Source organism: Vulpes lagopus, chromosome 12 (genome assembly GCF_018345385.1).
Source record: "Vulpes lagopus strain Blue_001 chromosome 12, ASM1834538v1, whole genome shotgun sequence".
NCBI lineage: Eukaryota > Metazoa > Chordata > Mammalia > Carnivora > Canidae > Vulpes > Vulpes lagopus.
Window position 1 is genome coordinate 5,295,198 of NC_054835.1, and position 20,097 is coordinate 5,315,294.

At 47.5% G+C, this 20,097-nt stretch overlaps 1 protein-coding gene across 2 annotated transcripts in view; it reads left to right on the forward strand.

Moving 5' to 3' along the window:
* GARNL3 (GTPase activating Rap/RanGAP domain like 3) overlaps positions 1-20,097 on the forward strand; it is a 147,385-nt gene extending 127,288 nt beyond the window's left edge. For both annotated transcript variants that reach the window (XM_041723830.1, XM_041723829.1), the window contains exons 24-30: positions 4,486-4,552; positions 11,487-11,594; positions 13,079-13,197; positions 15,183-15,321; positions 16,259-16,474; positions 17,709-17,835; positions 19,630-20,097. In XM_041723830.1, coding sequence (XP_041579764.1) covers positions 4,486-4,552; positions 11,487-11,594; positions 13,079-13,197; positions 15,183-15,321; positions 16,259-16,474; positions 17,709-17,835; positions 19,630-19,807 — 954 coding nt within the window. In that variant the 3' untranslated portion in view covers positions 19,808-20,097. The remainder of the gene's footprint in view (positions 1-4,485; positions 4,553-11,486; positions 11,595-13,078; positions 13,198-15,182; positions 15,322-16,258; positions 16,475-17,708; positions 17,836-19,629) is intronic.

Genomic DNA, 20,097 nt, shown 5'->3' on the forward strand with positions numbered 1-20,097 from the left:
CTGATAAATTTATTAGAGTGTGGATTTTTTTTCTTCATAAGATTCATGAAGGCCCAGGAAAAGCCAGGTTAAAGAAAGTTTTCTTGGGTGACTCCTATGTTTTATCTTTCTAAAAGTTACCAGGAATAATTAAAAAATGTTTTGTCTTTTCATCAATATGCTTTTTAAAACTAAATATGCTTTTTTTTCTCTAAGAGGAATCTTTAAAAAAAAAATTTTTTTAAGCCCTTCCCTAGGTCTAAGTGGGTCAGTGTATACATTCCATCCTCTGGTATATCCTCAGCTGCTGAGTGTTTGCTGAGCAGGCATGGATGCTTAGACATAGCCATTCATCTTTGCAAGGAATTTACTGCCTGTTTGGAAAGATAAACCCTAGAGAAATGAAAAAGGTAATGAACAAAGTGATTTCTATAGCCAGTTAGAAATGGACTAACATTTCTGTCTGGGCACAGGGCTAGCTTTTTCCCAAGATGTTCCTATAGCCCAGGCCCTGATGCAATGGAAGCAGGAGAGAGAGAGTCCAACCTCCCCTAAGTCATTGGGCATTTCAGGGTCATTCAAGTTACTCTCACTGCCTGCTGCTCTGTGCATGGCACCAGTGTGGATTTTCTGGCCTAGTTTCCCACCTCTATACCTCGTCTCTTCTTAGCCAAGCCCATTCAATTTCCATTTCAGCCTGCAACCCACCAGAGGGTCTAAGAGAACCCTAGGTCAAGAGAGGAAGTATTTAAGGCATCAAAGCAGCGATGTGAAAGTCAACATCAAGTTGATTTTACAGGCCTATTGTGACCTACTGCCCCAGCTCCAACAGCCAGCCTTAGCCTCCTTCCCAAAACAAAGGTCTCCTCTAGAAGGAACTGCAGGCCTGGTAATGAGATTAGGTTTCTGGCTTAGTAGTTGGGCCCAAGTCCCTATCTTGACCATCTACCCAGGACCCAGTTTGTCTCAGTAAAAAGCTCACCCCAGGATCATATGGGAAGGTCGACTGACCTAGCAGTGGCTTCCACATTCAGCTGGAGTTAGGAAGGGTGAGGTGCAGATGTGGTTTGTTACATACCTGTTTTGAATTTTCACAACCACCATATGTTACTTTTATCATTTTTAAATGCCAATAAAATGAACTACTTTTTAATCAAATAAATTAACAACTAACACCTATGTCCTACCTTAGACCTACTATAGGAGGATCTCTAGGAGCAAGAATCCAGAATATATATATATTTTTTAAAAGAGCACTGCTTTATTTATTTATGATAGTCACAGAGAGAGAGAGAGGCAGAGACACAGGCAGAGGGAGAAGCAGGCTCCATGTACCAGGAGCCTGATGTGGGATTCGATCCCGGGTCTCCAGGATCGCGCCCTGGGCCAAAGGCAGGCGCCAAACCGCTGCGCCACCCAGGGATCCCCCAGAATATATTTTTTAAAGCTTTCTAGTTGGTTTTGATGTCCTCACCTGGTCAAGAAATGTTTCAGAGACTGGTTCCCGCCAGGCCCTCACTCCAGGAAGACCTGCACAGGCATCAAAGCATGAAATGGGTCTCACTGTGCTAGGTGCTAAAAGAGGTCTGAACAAAATGCTAGGGAATGCCAGAGGAGGAACCGGTTAAGTCCAAGTTGTGGTATCCCCGAGTGCCAGCCCCGTGGCCGGAGCTCTGCCATTGCGTGCCCTGCAGCCTCAATCTCTGCACACAGCCATGCTCTGCTGCCAGTCCTGGGAGCCCCTGCTGGACCTCTAATGTGCCAGCGACTTCCCTGATGTCTGCTGCCACTGTGCTTGGGACCCTGGTCCAGTTCTGCCTGAACTTCCTCTACTCTGTCAAGGCCACCCATCTCTCTCACCCACACCCCAAGCACATATACAGGCCCTGCTTCTAAGCCAACAGGTTGTTCCATCCTGCCTTTCCTGCTCTGGTTAACCATCTGTAATTATAATAAACACGACCACCACTGAATGGTCCCTTCTGTGTCTGGCCCCGTGCATGTCATAAGCACCATCTCATGAAATCAACCCAACAGCTGTGGGGAATGTACTATTGACTTCCCCATTTTTGCAGCAAAGGAAACTGAGACTCAGGAGGAGTCATTTATTTACCCAAAACCATGCAGCTAGTAAATAGCAGAGATAGGACTTGAAGCCAGGCTATCTGACTCAGAAGGCTGTGCCCTGAACCCCAGTATGCTGTGGCCTCCACAGCCATGTCCCAAGGCATGATGAGGATAGACCACCAAAAGTCCAGGCTACAAAGCCAGTAGCACCTGGCCCCTCCTCTACCCCCTCAGGCTGGAATAAGTGCCATCCAATGACAAGTCCCTGGGACACCTAAGGAGGAAGTGATTCTAAGTCAGAATGGTGAGGACAGGAAGGTTCCCTTTGGGTATCAGAGGGCTCACAGGCTGCTCCCTCATGTCACATGCCCTCCCGTTGGTGCCAGGCCCACAGCCGGGTCTTGTTGTCAGCTGACATTACGGAGCATTTACCAGGTAGCAGGTCCTGTCCTAGATGCTTCCGTAAGTGGCCTCATTGACTCCTTGGCCCCCACAAGGGTAGATGTCCTTCCCATCTCTCCTTTTACAGATGGAGAAACTGAGGCTCTGCAAGGTTGAATGGGTGGCCTAAGGGCACACACCTCTGAAGTGACAGAGCTAGGATTTCCTTTGTTCAGTCATGCATTCACTGAGGATTCATTCTCTCCTGCCATGAGCCAGCCCCCATGCAGATGCTGAGCACATAGCAGTGAATAGCACAGAGGAGGCCTCTCCTTCACAAAGCTTATGTTCTAATGAGGAGAGGAATCTAATAAACAGATAAATAAGTGAACGTCAGATAGCAACACCCACTATGCAGATGAGTAAAATAGAGGCGTATGATATATAGCAGGGGAGGAATTATCTGGTATTTCATCCTCAAGTCTATCTGCTCCCAGAGTTGGCATTTGACCTCTGAGCCTCACAGTCTGCCACCCCCTCTAAAGAATCCACAGTCCTTGCTTGGGGCATTTGCCTCATTGTACCTTGTTTTATGTATTTATATGCTTTTCTGGTGTTTTCTTGGGGACAGAACCCTGCCTTATTCATTTCTGCAGCTGAGTGGCACTTAGTAGTATAGTGCCAAATGATGACGCACAGGAGGGGCCAGGAGATCCATCTGAGGGAAGCCAGAGCTGAGGCAGAGGCCCTGGCAGAGGGTGGTCAGCAGGGGTTCAGCACAGTGATGGTGACAGCCGTAAAGCGGAGGGCTGGAAGCAGAAGGTCCATCAGCGGGGCCCAGGTGGGCCTGGGCAGCATCCACCCTGGAAGGGGCTGGAGAGATGAGCTGAGGGAGGGCAGGCCCTTGCTCCTGTCCAGAGAGGTCAGACCTCGCCTGGGGTGGCAGCAGGCCCACAGAGGTCTCACCTGAGAGCTCCTGAAGAGGAGGGTGCTAGGCTTGGGAGAGGGGAGGGTTGCCTGAGACTTCAGGGCTAGCTCTGCTCACAAAAACGAGGTTCAGGAGGAAACTAGTCACATGTGAGAGGAAGATGATAATAGTGCTGACTGGGCAGTGGTCTGGCTCTTCTCGAAACTTGGCCTCGTCTTACGGAGTTCTGGTTAAGGTCCCACAGATCTATTGTCATTATGCCAGTTTTACAGGAGAGCTGGGCAGAGATGAGCATTGGCCAAAGGACTTCAGTTTGGGGGAGAAGGAAATCATCTTTGAACCCAAAGAGGACAGACCCCTAATCATGGAGGGGGTTGCAGACTATGGGTGAAGGCAAGTGAGGGAGTGAAAGGAGCAGGAAATGTGTAGAGGGCTGGGGTTTGAAACTCCAGGGGAACCTAGAACATTACCAGGTTGTGCGCTGTCTTCTCAAACCAGACACCGCTGCCCAGGAAGACGAGTCTGCCTGGAAGTAAGAACAGAAAACAGAACTAAGCCTTCTGATGCCCTGTCTGTGGTGTGCTGCCTCCCTCCAAGTGCAAGAGAGCAAGAGAATAGAAGTGAAGACCTGACACAGTGGTTTTGAGGCAGGAGGAAGCCTAGCTAAGTGTGAGAGTGGGAAAAGTAGGTTCAAGCCTTGGCTGCAGCACTTACTCACTGCCTTCCTCTCTCGGAGCCCCACTTCCCTCATCTGTGAAGTGGGAAAAATACCACCACTCCCAGGATTCATGTGCGAGAGAACTGAACTACTACCCCTGTGAGGAAGCTTTGGGAACCAGGGCACACCACCCGAACAGGAGTCCTGTTAACAGGGTGAAGATGCCATCCCCCAAGAGCTCTTCCACAGGTAGAAATGATGGTGACAAAGTCCCAGTGGGGAAAGGAAGGGGAGACAGTTCTGTGCATTGTAATCATGGCCAACTAAGGCGAAGTGACCCCATAGCACCTGAGTTTACAGAAAGCCAGGCCCGCATCCCCCACCACTGCCCCACCAAAGCCTTGAACTTGAGAAAGTCTTTCAACAGTGTCGTGTCCAGCCTGCCCATCCACCATTGCCATTATCATTGCAGGTTAATTTTGTGGCAGCTATTGATGTGTACGAAGATGGAGAAGCCGGGCTGCTCTTGTGTTACAACTGTAAGTTGCTAAAATTAACTGCTCTTTTCCTGGGCAATTTAAAGGGAGCCAACCCTAGATTTACCTGGTGCCTTGTTCCTGTGACCTTAATTGCATTCTGGGGAGCATCTAAAAATAGCATTCCAAACTTGGATCTCCCAGCCCTGGTGAGATGGGCCTGCCTGTGGCACTGTCTCCGGGGTATGGGATGCTGACAGTGGCTTCCATTTAAGGAGCCCTTACCATGTGCCAGGCACTGTGCTCAGTAGACTCCAGTGACTGTTTCATTGAATTTTCAGGTACTATTATTACCTGAGGTTTGGAGATAAGGCCCCCGAGGCCTAGAGAGGTGAACTACCTTTCTTGGGATCACACAGCGAAAAAGCAGCAGACTTATGGTTCACATTTGGGGCCCTCTTGACTCCAGCACCCCAAATTTTAACCACGGTTATTCTGTTTGCTGTTTCCCAGATGTTAATAAAATCAGCCTAAACTTGGCATATCAAGCTTCACATTGTTTGGCTTGGGGCCAGTGGCAGGACAGGTTTAGGGAAGATAGGCCAGATCAAATGTATCAAAGAAGGTCTTTAGAGGCACCTGGATGGCTCAATCGGTCAAGTGACTGCCTTTGGCTCAGGTCATGATCTCAGGGTCCTGGGATCGAGCCCTGCATCAGGCTCTGTGCTCAGTAGAGAGTATGCTTCGCCCTCTCTCTCTCAAATAAATAGCTTTAAAAAATACACACATACAAACAACAAAGAGGATCTTCAAGGATTTTCAGTATTTCAAAAGCTAATATTATACTACTATAAAAAGGATCCTTTAAAAGCTAAGAGTAGTGAGGTATTTTCCTGGATAAGCCTGCCCAGTGTAACTAAAACAAAAAAACCCATATTCTTTCAGCCTAGGATTGTATCAATTTCAATACACATGTGGCTAATGCTTTGATTAATCTCTGATTAATAAGTATGGAAGAGCTAATTACCAGCAGAGAAATTTGTCTGGTAAAAATCATCTTTCGAGACGCAAGATTTGATAGCCAGGTGGTAAGGGGTCTCATCTCTTTCACATGTTGTCTTTCCACTTTATTGAAAAATCTAGGAGAAAAATTTGTTGCAGAATGCTTTAAAAACTGATGTAGATTTTTTTTTTCTTTTAACTGCTTGAAAAGATGGAAAGGACTTTAGGTGGGAGAGAAGATAAGAACAGAAGGATAGAGCAGGCTATTAGAATGGGGTGATTAGTCCCAAACTGAAAAGGGAACATGGAAACAAATGTGGCTGACATTCTCTCTGTACCAAACTGGAAGCTTATGGAATCGGCAGGTAGGTAGCATTCCGCCTGCAGGCGGAAGTGACCCAGCACTATGCCAGGTGTGATTCAAGCAGCCTTGCTGGCTCACTGATCCCCAGGGAGTTCCACGTGCCCTGGCTTTGCTGGTCTCCTGGCTTCAGGCTCTGGTTTCAATCTCAAGATGAGATTGCTGTGTCTGTTTTCCTAGACGCACCAAGCCGTCAGAAGGTAAGCTCTGTGTGTTTAGATGCCATGTGGGTCAAGGCTTTGGGAATCCCAGAGGTTCCCAGACCTGCCTCCGTCTTCCCCAAACTATGCCACTTCTTTCAGTTTCTCTGGGTCAGGAATCTGGTTTTCATTTTCCATCTCCCTCCTTCTTCCAGCAGGCTGGTGGTCCCCAGTGAACAACCCCAGACAACCAGCTGGGTTTTTCCACCATCCTCCAGGTCATTTCTGTAACTCATTGCCCCCACTCTCCCCCTACCCCCCCCCCCCACATACACAGTGCTTGTTGCATTTGCCTGTTTCCATCCAGATGCCTGTGGTGTGAAGGCCCTTGTCAGTAAGGGGCTGTAGAATGATCTTGGCACCCCCTCCCCCTGATACTTGATTTTTATCAGTTTCCTTTCTATTTCCTTCTTTTAAAGATTATATTTATTTGACAGAGAGATGGCAGAGCGAGAGAGAGAGAGCATGAGCAGGGGTAGGAGGGGAGAAGGAGAAGCAGGCTCTCCGCTGAGCAGGGAGCCTAACTCTGGGGATCATGACCTGAGCCAAAGGCAGACACTTAACCCACTGAGCCACCCAGGCGCCCATTTCCTTTCTATTGCTATTAAAAACAAAACAAAATAAAAACAACTTTTATAAACTGAGACTTCCATATAGAGACTTTTATCTCAGATATGGTAAAGATGAAAATATTTTATAATAGAAATTAGAACTTCTAGTTATATGTTTTTGAGAAATATGTATTTGCAAGATAAATTTCAGGGAGAAAGTATAAATAGTTTAATATATTGAGGATCTTATTTTCTTGTAATTAATCTCTATCTTGAATAGCAGAGTCAATCTTTACTTACAAAAAGAAAGAAAATTTGGGCAGCCCCCGGTGGCTCAGCGGTTTAGCGCCACCTTCAGCCCAGGGTGGGATCCTGGAGACCAGGGATCAAGTCCCACGTCGGGCTCCCTGCATGGAGCCTGCTTCTCCCTCTGCCTCTCTCTATATATGTCTCTCATGCATAAATAAATAAAATCTTAAAAAAAAGAAAGAAAGAAAGAAAATTTGGCCGTGACCTCAGCATACAACAATGATTCGCCTTTAATGCAAATAATAAATTTCAGTACTAAGATGAACTCTGTTTGCAGATGGTGTTTTAAAGATAATCACACAAGGAAACTAGAAATGCTCACATAAGTACCATTTATTCTCAGCGTGACCACGTTTAACCTAAGTCTTAACTTCCAGGTGAATAAAGAGTACACAACCTACCTCTCATGTCTGCTGTGACGATTAAACAGGATTATACTTGTAAAGCCCATAACTCATTGCCAGGCATGGCAAGATTTTTTTCCTCCTTTTATTCCAGATTCATCAGAGCATTAATCAGAATCCAGTTTGTTCTGTAACCTCCATAGACTCTTCTACATGCAGAAAGGAATTTTTCTTCAGAGAAATTTGTTTTAATATTAGAAGTAGTATCTGCCACCCTGCTCCACCAGCTGGATGGGGAAGGTCAAGGGATGAAGGTCATGGACTCTTAGCTCCTTCCTGTACCAAGACATTTTAGAATCCTAACCCCTCACCGCAGCTCCCTCATTCAGGCTGCCCTTTCTAAACCCCAGCAGACGATCTTCTCTGTGCCAGGCACATGTTAGATTCTGGAGACACAGCAGTGAAAGGCGCTGCCAGGGACTGCAGTGAGCTCATAGATTAGGGGAGAGCCGGGTGTGGACTCCAGCACTTTTAACTGTGAACATGCTTCACAGCTCTGAGCTCTATGCTTTGATTACTTTTCTAAGCCAGTTCAGTCTGATTTAGAGCCCCCTGTCCTCAGGTGCAGAAACCACCAATATAAGTTATTGGGAGGGAGGACCCTCTACTTCTCTGGGGTCATATTGGAGTTTCTGGAGCTTATTCAACTGGAAAGGGAAGGAAGGAGCCTTGGAAATGCAGTCTGGGTCACCTCATCCTTGCCCAAGTGACTGTTGTTCAGGTGGGCAGCTCTGCTCTGGGACAGGCACATACCCACCATGCCCTGCCATCCAGCATGTTCTGTGTTCCAGGAGCTCAGGTCTCCTCCAACCCAGACCCCCTCAAACCCACCAGTAGTCTGCTGTCCCCCCGGTGGGAGTTGAGGTAGAGAGGAGGTGTGTGTAAGGGACCCAGGCTGGGCTTGAGGATCACATCACTGCTGTGTCCTTCCTGGACGGGGAGGAAAGAGTAGTTCACTCATTCTACAAAGATTTACTGAGCACCTAATGTTTCGGCTGTGAGTAAAACACAAATCCCTGCTACTTAGAGTGTACATTTCAAAGGGGGCAGAGAGACAATTAACAGGATAACTAAGAAAAATACCTACTATGGTGAATGGTGGTATGTGCTTTGGACATAAAGCAGGGAGAGGGGTTGGAGTCGGGCAGGGGTGGAGAGGGCAGGTCTCCATTTAGGGGAGGTGGGAAGGAAAGACCTCCCCAGACAGGAGTACTCAGAGAGAAGACCCTGAGAGAGTCAAGAAAGGGTGTGGTCTTTACACAGACCTTGAGGAGGGAACATTCTAGTATTTCAAGGTGACCCCAAGATGACCAGTTTGGCCACAGCAGCGTGAGCGTGAGTGTGGGTGTGAGTGGATGAAAATGTTATCTAAAGAGGAGCAGATTTGGGACACCTGGGTGGCTCAGTGGTTGAGCATCTGCCTTCGGCTCAGATCGTGATCCTGGGGTCCTTGAATCAAGTCCCACATTGGGCTCCCCACAGAGATCCTGCTTCTCCCTCTGCCTATGTCTCTGCCTCTCTCTGTGTGTCTCTCAGGAATGAATAAATAAAATATTTTAAAAATAAAACTAAAAAAACAAAGAGGACCAGATTCAGGGAGGGCCTTGTTGCTAGTGAGCAGCTGGAGGATTTTGAGCAAAGGGGTAACAGGATCAGACCTAGGTATGAAAAGGACCACAGGCTGCTCGGGCCGCTGTGTGGAGAACATCACAGAAGCGGAAGTGGATAAGGCGGTTCACTTACCAGGTGCCAGCACACGTGTGATGAGAGAGCTTGTAGCAGCACATAGCACTGGGGTGCTGAGACATGGTCAGACTCTAGAGGTTTCAAAGTATGAGTACCAAGATTGTGGGTTCATGAATCTAACATGGTGTGTGCCAGGAGGAGAGAAAGGAGGCTGCCCTTTGGGACTTGAGCAACTGGAAGAATGGAGACTACCATGTATCGAGATGTGGGAAACTTTAGGAAGAGCTGATTTGAGTTGGGGGGAATATCAAGAGCTGAGTCTGGACAGGTCAGTGCCTCCCAGATATGCTAGTGGAGACACTGGAGGCTCAGAGGAGAGTGCCTGTGGGAGGGCCTCTTTGGGAGCTATTAGCAGGTCAGTGCCACTCAGAGTCATGGGGAATGGGGAGGGGACCAAAGAGCCACCACAGGGAATGAAATCTCCCCAAAGACAGCAGTTTCATTAGGGAGCAGTAGTCCTGGAGAAGGAGGTAAAGGTCCTCAGGACACCTTGATGAGAGCACAAGTATCCCTGGGAAGTAGCCAGAGCAAATGCCACTGCATGGGATGAGAGAATGCAAGAGAAGTAGAGATGGGAGTTCAGACCAGCCTTCCAGAAAATTTTGTGTTGGGGGAAAGAGAAGGGAGGGTTCAGTAAAGGAGGAAGAGAGGTCACAGAGGAGGAAGAGCAGTTGCTTTCTAGAAGATGGAAGAAGCCAGCGTGTTTGTGGGCTGTGGTGGGCCAGAGGGGCTGGAGGAGGGGGGAACCAGCCACACCCACACCCACACTCAGAGCTGCAGAGCCTCAGGCCAGAGCAGAAGGCGCAGCAGGGAGGGGCCACCCTTCCTGAGCTGCTGTCCTCTCTGGGAGCAACACTTCAGCTGAGGCTGAAGGTAGCTTGTTCTCCCCTAGTGAGTCCACCGGAGCAAAAACAAGACACCGCGCAAAACAAGACACCGCTGACTTTGATTCATTTTTCCTCTCCTAAGGACTCTGTTAGTTAAACTATATGAGACAATTGCTTTGCAAGCCTAGTGGTCACATGAAAAGGAGTTCCTAAACCCCAATGGCAGGCTGCTCCAAACAGACCTGACAAGATGGGAGCCTCATGGGCCATAGCAGCTGCGAGGAGGGCCTTCTGCTTGCCCCTGTGCAGGCCCTGACCAGCAGCCTGGCTTTTACAGCCTCTCCTCCCCTGGTGGTGGGGGGTGGGGGGAGGCACAGCTTTCTGTTCTAAACAGGGATGGGAGTGAGTGCTTAACGGGCATGAGGTTTCTTTTTAGGGTCATGAAAAGATGATAAAATTAGACTGTGACACTGTACAACTCTGTAAATTTACTCAGATACAGTGAATTGTACACTTAGAGATGAATTTTATGGTATATAAGTTATATCTCCGTAAAATTATGGTATATAAGTTATATCTCCATAAATTTTTATGGTATATAAGTTATATCTGTTTTTAGGAATAATTAAGCATAAAATTGGCTAAAACATGCTGGGCTTCTGGAATAAAAAGAGCTTTTGCATCCATATGGACCATCTCATTTGGAGAGGATCTGGATCACCTGGACTTAGTTTAGCACTCAGAGCAGGCCAGGAACAGGGCAGCTCTTCAGCCCAGCCTTAATCTAATTCTGGCTCGTGTTCCCCAAGGTGACACAGTTTCCCCCCCCTGCCTTTTTTTTTAAAGATTATTTATTTATTCATGAGAGACACATACAGAGAGGGGGGGCGGGCAGAAACATAGGCAGAGGGAGAAGCAGGCTCCATGCAAGGAGTCAGACATGGGACTCAATCCTGGGTCTCCACGATCAGGCTCTGGGCTTAAGGCAGCACTAAACCACTGAGCCACTGGGGCTGCCTGACACAGTTTTCCTAATAAAATGTGGGGGTAAGAGGGTGGCGGGGAGTATTCAGTATCCACCACACTTCTCCTGCTGAGTAAGGCTCAGAGCATGATCTACCTTGCAGGAACGCCTCCCATCTGGGGGAGCTCCATCAAGTGTCCAGTCTTCTCTGCAGCCAGACACACCTGTGTTCAAACCCCACTCCACCCCACCCCCTGTGTGGTACTTGTGAGACTTTGGACAAGCTGCTTCACCTCTCCTGGCCTCAACTTTCTCATCTGTAAAATGAGCGTAATAATGGCACCTACTTCAGAAGGTTATTCAGATTAAATAAGCTGATGTTTTGAAAGCTCAAGTGCCTGACACATAGTAAATCCTTCCAAGATGGCAGCTGTGAATGCTTGTTGTAGTTCCATCACAGTGGCTGTGACTGCCTCTTGGCTGAGAACCTGGCATCATGGCAGTTAGTACCAGCTATGTATGAAGACCTAGCAGATAGGACACTATTTCGGTTGCCTGTTTTTTCATTTTTCTAATGACCAGCTCTAAGCATTGTCTCTAACAAAAAAATGAGTTGCTATTGTTTTGTTGCAGACAGTTGCATCTATAAAAAGGTTTGCCCATTTAACGGGGGCTCTTTTTTGGTTCAACCCTCTGCGTCAGATTTCCAGTTCTGTTGGAACCAGGCTCCTTATGCAATTGGTAAGAAAAACTTTGATTGTTTTTCTCTTCCCCTGCATAGACCCATCTGAACTATTCAATCCCATGTAAGCAAACTTGCTGGCTTACTGCTAGAGGCCATGAGTTATTTGAGTCTGATGAGCACTCAAAGTGTTCTTTTTCCTTTTTGTTCCCCTTTTGGGACTGTTGGCATCCACTGTGCCTTCCTGTTGAGAGCATGTGAGCATTTGAGAGCCATGAAATCCCAGTTTTCAGGACTTAGGAGTCTTCCAGTTATCAATTCCTTTCTGGCCCTTGCCTTCCTTTTCCTGTAATTCGAGAGCAAGATCTCCAGCCTTAAAAATACCACCTCACTTGTTGGAGAAGCACAGTACATTCCTCACCATTCTTATGTGTTTCAAAGCTTGAATATCTAGAATCACAGAAATGCAGGTACTTTGCCTGCCACTGAAACATCAGGGAGACAGTGGTGGTGCTTCCCTTGGGGGGGCGGTCAGGACCCACAGCTGGGCCTCTGCCCTGATGAGAGTCAGATCAGACCCAAGAATGTTCAAGTTAGTACTGTTTTCCCACAAGGACAAACATGTGATGTTAGATAAATGTTCTAGAGTCTTGAGATGAGAATAGAGGATCCAATCCAGATAATGGAGGGACCAGTTAGGCTTCAATGACAGATGAGATATGGCAAAAAAAAAAAAAAAAGGGAGGGGGGAGGGCTGAAAATCACTTTCAGGTTTTGAGCCCCAACACTGGAAATCACTTGAGAAAGCTAGGCTAGAGGTATGGGTGTGGTAGAAGGTTACCCTGGGTAAAGGGAGTTCACCAAGAAATAGAGTCCACCAAGGAAAGAGGCAACAGAGGATAAGCTAGCGTGAAGGAGCATAGGAGCATGAAGTGCCCAGTGAAGAGGCCAAAGGTGAGGTCACAGAGCAACCAGGTCATGAGGCTTGGAAGTCAGTGTGAGGTAGAAAATAATTTCAAGAAGTGAGGCCGACCTTTAACAAATAACTTAACAAACCCATCAACGCCATGGCACCCCGTGAGGAAAAGGACATGGCCCCTGCGCAGGCCTACATGGCAGGAGGAACACAGAAGAGGAGTGAACGTGTGACAGGGCATGAAAACCCGGTAAAGGTGGGGGTTTTGGGTGCAGCAGTATATGCCAGAGGGGAGTGTTGCCAAGCTGTGTTCTGGACAAGAAGGGGGAATGTCTCTCAGGACTTGGGCAGGTGAGCCTCCAGGAAACCAGGTGATGAGACTGGGGACAAGGGGAAACAGAGACAGGGCACACCTACTGGAAGCAGAAGATTGGCAACTAAGAGACGGCTATCTCAGGAACGAGGCTCTCAGAGAACATGCCAAGGGAGGAGGAAGAGAAGCAGCCAGAGGAGTCGGGGAGATGGAAGTTTCCGGAGCAGGAAGGCCGCCTGTGGGAATGTCTGGCACCTCCAGAGCCTCCAGCCAGCGGGCTGGGAGCTGACGCACCCGTTGCCTGTTGCTTGCAGTGTGCGCATTCCCGTACCTGCTGGCCTTCACCACTGACTCCATGGAGATCCGCCTGGTGGTGAACGGGAACCTGGTCCACACAGCAGTCGTGCCACAGCTGCAGCTCGTGGCCTCCAGGGTGAGTGGCACGTATGAGGGGCTCAGGGAGGGTGCCCACGCTGGATCCTCACGTTAGGCCCCTTGTGCGCCAGTCTGAGTGACAGCGCCCAGGACAGGCCCACCATCCGGTTTCTGTGTGTGGCCCTCTCAGCCTTCAAAACACCCCTTGGTTCTGTCAGAGTGTCATTCAGCGCCGGTAGTGGTTGTGAAGCTCTGGGCTGAAGGGAGAAATGTGCCATCAGCTTGGGTTAGGTCAGGGGTCCCTGCCGCACCAAGGGATGCTTCACTCACATCTAGAAAAGGAAGAGCTCATAATGTTGCTTTCTTCTTTGCCGTCTTCCATCCTCAGCTTGACTCTGTGGCCCCTGAAATATGGGTAACCAACTAATCCATGCCTAGAAATAGTTTGATCAAAACCAAGGGCCACGAGCACAAAGATTACTTCCCCAGGGGCCTTTGTTACTGGCACACAATGCAGGAGGTCTTGTCCTAGCCTCTCCCATGTCAGCCCCACACAGTCTGCCGTGGCCCTGCCAGGCCTGACTGGTCCCCCTGCCCAGCCCCAACCTTGACATGCATCCCATCCTGGGGGGTGGCTGGCTGCCTATCTGTCTGCCTCTCCTACTACACTGATAGTTCTGGGAGTCGGGGACTGGCTCTCTTGCTAACACAGCACTAGTGGTGTGCTGATAAAGATTTGACCCCCCAGAGGGTCAAATCATAAGGGTGTGTGTATGTGTGTGTGTTGTGTGTCTGTGTGTGTACATACATATATACATACATATATATGTATCTCAGTCAAAGACTTTGATGACAGAAAAATTAAAATAGCTTATGATTTGCAAATGATAAAATGTACAGAGCATTTTATCTTGAAATCCATTAGGCCAATTGGCTCTCACAGAATACATTTTGTTAAGTTTTGCTAACTGTGGTTACAGGTCTACCTTGATTTTATAGTTGGAAGTTGTATCTCAGTACATTAATTCTTTTTCCAATAAGCTTATTGTCAGGAAATCTAATATGTGATCTACTATTAAACTATTTCTTACTCTCATACAAACTGGTCATTGAACCAAAACTTCTTTCAATTTTGACACTAGCCTCAACACACTTCTGCTTTCAATATTCACTATTAGAAATTTTCTCCATCACATTAAGACCAGACTGTCAACAAAACAACAAATAAAGCTCTGACTTGTGGCATCTGCCAGTTTCCATGGTGTCAGTAGTCCCTCTGTTAGGATACCCAGCTTCCAGGGTGAAAGCACTGATCACAGAGTCAGGAAGTTATGTGCAGTCTGGCCACTGTGTAGATGCTGTTGATGTAAATCACCTCAAGAGTATAGATAATGGTCAAAGAGCAAGGAATGGTCAAATTCTGACATTTAGTACCTTTGCTTTCAGTGTTAATTCATTTAAGTTTAATAATGGCTGTGTTTAACTTGCAAAATCCCTGAAAATCAAAAATCAGCACTCCCAAGTCAGTTACAAGCCAACTCCAGCACACCACTGCTGTTCTCACCGGAGCCTGCACAGAGTGCGTGTGCAAGAGTGTTTGCTGAACCAGTGAATGAATGGTCCATGAACCCATCTGTAAGTGGACCCGACTAAATCCCAGATACTTTCCAGGCCTGACACTGTGGGTGTCTGAGGCTGCTGTTAGGCAAGTGTGCACTGGGTTTGTGTCTGCAGAAAATGAGTGGGAAATGGCCTCTTTTCTATTATGAATCAACAAGCAGATAAGGGAAGTGTGGGGAACTGAATAGGCAGGAAAGGTCTGGGGTGGCAGTGCAGAACTTTTGCTCTGGAAACCCCACCCCCACCCCCACCCCCACCCCCCTCCCCAGGCATGCTCCTGCACTGCAGGCCCGTAGCATGGAGGCCCGTAGCATGGAGCGGCTCGGCCAAGAATGGTTGCAGGCTTAGCAGTGGTGGTGGGAGGGCCATGGGTGCAGGGCCTCTCAGCCACACAGCTCCCTAATGCTTTCTCTTTCATTCCAGTCAGATATATACTTCACAGCAACCACTGCTGTGAACGAGATCTCGTCCGGAGGCAGCTCCAAGGGGGCCAGTGCCCACAATTCTCCTCAGACACCCCCGGGCAGAGATACTCCAGTGTTTCCTTCTTCCCTGGGGGAAGGTGAAGTGCAATTTGTACTGTCTTATTGATAGATATTTCCAACCCATTCTGATTTCTCTAGCTCATTCTCAAATATCAACAAAGTCACTATTTAAAGCTATTAAAGAACAAAACCTTGCAATCTGAATGTATTGGTTGCATTCTTAAGAAACCTTGTGATAACAACAACAAAAATTCCATTATGAAAATAACTGTTTCCATGGGGAAAAAGGAGTTGAGGGCTAGAGATTCCAACTTGCCTCAGCAAACGTGTTTTTCCTTCAGGGATATTAATGATCTGGTAGGTTTTATAGCCAAAAGGATGGAGTCCTGAAACCTGTGGAGTACACTCGCTCTTACTCCATCTGGCTCTGCTCATGAATCCCAGAGGCCTTTGCTGCAGTTACCACTTTGCTCTGAGCACCACTCTTTTCCCAGCTGCTTACCATATCAGTCATTTACTACTCATGTCCCTTGAGGCACAGGGCACCCCAAGCAGCTGCCTGCCCTCCAGTCTGCTCTCCTCTCCTTGGCAAGCAGAGCCAGTAGCAGGTGCATTTTTAGTCATGTGTCTGTGAAGACAATGCACTTAAAAACCAAAGCCATCAGGCACCATCACTCTGTTGCTCCTTTTTTTTTTATTTTTAAGATTTATTTATTTATTTATGAGAGAGAGAGAGAGGCAGAGACACAGGAGGAGGGAGAAGCAGGCTCCATGCCAGGAGCCTGACGTGGGACTCGATCCCGGGACTCCAGGATCGCGCCCTGGGCCAAAGGCAGGCGCTAAACCGCTGAGCCACCCAGGGATCCCCCACTCTGTTGCTCCTAATGAGGTCCAGGAGGTCAACATGCCACACAAATCCTTCCTTTGTGCTAACTGGGTGGAGGAACCAGAAATCACCCTCATGGTACATAGTAGACTTAAAGTTCTCACGTTCTTTTCTCAATCACATGTCAGGTGAAACTCCGTCCAAAAATCTGTACAAGATTCCACTCAGAAACCTTGTGGGTAGAAGCATTGAACGACCTCTGAAGTCGCCTTTGGTCTCCAAGGCTGTCACACCGCCTACATCCATCGGCCTGGGCATCGCCGCCATTCCTGTCACTCATTCCCTGTCCCTGTCCCGCATGGAGATTAAAGAAATAGCCAGCAGGACACGCAGAGAACTGCTGGGTAATGGCAATTTGGGTGTTTTCACTGTTTTATAAATAGGCCATCTGGTTTCATTGATAGATGTTAATCATCCTTGAAAATGATGAGTTAAAAAAGAAACTTTCCCTTTAGTAAGGGATTTATAAATACATTATAGTGCTGCTATACCAAAGAATCATATACAGCACATTCCCCACCTAGATGTGTCAGTCTATATTTATTGGTGTGGAAGGCTGCCCAAGCCAGTTAAGGGCAGGCAGGAAGGGCAGTTTGTAAAACTGTATATCTCATCTGACACAATTTCTTAAAATATAAGTATTTGTATATGTGGGATCTCCTAGAAAGTGTCTAAAAGTATTTACAACCTGCAGTTCTCAGATAACATGCTATCATTGTGTATTCATAAGTTTAAATTTACCATATTTTTGATATTTGTGGTGCAGTTCAGTTATTGCTTCTCAAAGCCCACAGACCATGGGGGCAGGTCTGTAAGGATGGCACAGATGTGAGATATTTGATATACCCTCCTATCTTGGTAACACTGACCGGAGACCAGAGCAGAAAAGCACAAAGCACCATGATAGTCATGCAGAGGTGAGACTGTTAGAAAGACTTTTGTTCTGAGTTGTGAAAACAAAGTGAAGAAAAAGGAAGTGATGTGCTAAACCAGTAAGAACTGGAACTGGCTTGAAACTTAATTGGGACCTGCACGGCCTGAAACTGCAAGGACAGTTCACCTTAGCGCATCCCTAGCCTGCAGTTGTGTTTCCTGACAACTGGGACAGGGATGCAGGCCACCTGACAGGGCGAAGCCAAGCACTTTTAGAAGTCGGTGCCTTCCATTTGCTTTTAAAGTATGTCTGTTGCTATTTTCACCCACTATTCCCTATGAAAGCTTGATCTGCCAACTGCTGTTTCACAAACCACTGTGCTTTTTTGAAATTGAGCCTCAGAGTTAGACAATTATAGTTTCCAGTGGTGGGATCATAGGAGAATTTCTCTCCTCCTCTAGACCCTTCTTAGTTTCTTTCTCTCCTTCTTTCTTAAGATTTTTCCTTCTTGCAATATATATATATTCTTTATGATCAGAAAAGTTGCCACCAACAAGAAAACCAATTATATTTAAATATATACTTTATCAACCCTTCCAGACTCTGTTGCAATAACGTACCAATAGCCAACCAAGAAAAAAAAAAGGACATTTTCTGTCTCCATAGTGGTAATAACCCTCCAACCTGTGCTTCTCCCCTGTCAGGCCTCTCTGATGAAGGTGGAACCCGGTCAGAAGGAGCACCAAAGCCCAAATCAAAAGCCCGGAAGCAATTAGAAGAAAGCCAAGGAGGCCCCAAGCCAGAGACAGCAAGATCAACTAGCAGTGACAGGTATAGGAAGCCAGCCCCAGCCATTCCTGCTCAGTGGTGGCCCTGTGGGTCACAGCACTGCCACGAGGCCCTTTCTGCTGACTGATGATGCCATGGGCAGACAGTCAGCATCTGGCTCCTCTCTGAGGACCCTTAGGCTAGCCCCAGGAGGGGCCCAGGCAAGGGGGTGACCTTGCTTACAATTCACCAAATGCTCATAAAAGTACATTAAGAAATCTTTTCTTTTCCTTCTTTTGCTCACCAGACTGACAGATTTTTTTTTTTTAAGATTTATTTGTTACTTTGAGAGAGGGAAGGAGAGCATAAGTGGAAGGGGCAGAAGGAGAGGGAGATAGAATCTCAAGCAGACTGTGCCGAGCACTGCAGGGCTCCATCTCACAACCCCAAGATCATGACCTGAGCCAAAACCAAGAGTTGGATGCTTAACTGACTACACTACCAAGGCACCCTGACAGAGATATTTTTAAATGGAAATGCTCAGTGGGCATTAAAGATAATAGGCCCTCTCTTATGCTTCTGGTGGGAATAAAAACAGGTACTGCCTTTCTGGAAGGCAGTTCAGTATCCCATGTCAATGACCATTGGTCAAATCCCCCTGATTTGTCCCCTAAGAGCCTCTGTGTCCCTCAAGCAACCTGCTTGCTCCTGTATGGAGGGTAAGGGAGCCCATATCCAGGCTCCATTCTCAGAGCACCTGGCACTGAGCTGGGTGTTGGGGATATGAAGATCACCCTCGGGGTGTCCACAGGCCGGTGGGGAGGCCAACAAGAACATTCTAGGAACTACAGCTTTCCTGGGTGGCAGGTAATACAGAGGAATGGGGAGTGCTGGCTGCCCCACACCTGGAGTGGGGAGGGTCTCAAACACCAGGAAAGGCTGAACCAAGTCTTATAGACCCAGTAAGCAATAGCCTGGCCCATAGTGGGCAGCACACACAGATGCTTTAATGACAAGCATGCCCTCATGGACTTTACATTCTAGTGTGGAGACACAGACTATAAACTCGTAAACAGTTGAGCAAATTGAATCATTTCCAATAGTGACAAGTGCTGCAAGGAAACTTTTTAAAAAGTAAGTGATGGAAAAAAAAAAAAAAAAAAAAAGTAAGTGATGGGATGGGGTGGGTAGTAGTTCTACGTTGGGAGGGGGTTGTCACGAGGGCTTCTCTGAGGAAATGCCATTGAGCCAAGCCTTGATTGAATTAGAAGGAATGAGAGGAACAGCAGGGCAAAGGCCCTGAGGCAGGCACAGCATGGCCCATCGAGTGCAAAGGCTACGCCAGGGGCTTTCACAGACTACATGAGTATGAGTACTCCCTGAATAAATGAACTCCCTGAATGTGGTCACACTGGTTTTGCGGCTAGCTAGTGTCCTGAGTACAAGAGAAAAACAAGGGAGTGGAGTGGGCTGGGAGGAGGCAGAAGAGTGAGCAGAGCCAGATTGTGTGGCGTGTGGTCCTGTGGGTAGGAGTTTCAGCCTTACCCTCAGGCCACAGGAGCCCCAACTCCCAAGGATTTTAGGCAGAAAGTGGTATTATCCAGATTTGCCCTTTGGAAAAGTAAAAAACGCCTCAATCCTGTGTGTCACCACTGGTCTTTAAAACTTCCAACAGTCCATGAGGTAGAGCTGGGGTGACTCCTCATGTCCCTACCTTCCCCCCACCCCATCCCCAAATGGGTAGGGAGTGGCGAGAGACAGGCTTTATGAGCTCAGATGAACAGGAAACTACCTGACAGCAGGGGCCCAGGTCACTAATGCTCTCGAGGGATTCCTTAGGTGACTTTTCTCTTGTAGGATCACGTCAGGCTCCTTGGAAAGTCCTTCTGCTCTAGAAGCCAACCCCGAGGGGCGCTACCACTCGACAGGCTCTGACCAGGACCCTGTGGCCAACAGAGAAGGCAGTCCTGTGTGGGGCAGCAGCCCGTTTCAGCTCACAGCATCCCTGGATGAAGACATTATTGACCTGAAGTAAACAGGGTCCAGATCGAGTTTGCCATCTTTAATTTTCTTATGGAGGTTTATACTCTTGAACCAGTTCTGACAGCATTTCTCAACACTGTGGCTTTCAGCCCACTCGTGATCTATCGGACCAAACCTTCTGCACACCTGGCTGGTTTGGGTCTCTCCAATGTCCGGTGCATCTTTCTTGACCTTTGTTTCTTTCTGTTCAGGAACCATCAGTCCCCTTGTAATAAAGGTGGTAGATTTCATTGAGGTTTTAGATTGAAACTTTGAATAAATCAAAAATGTTCATTCTTATGT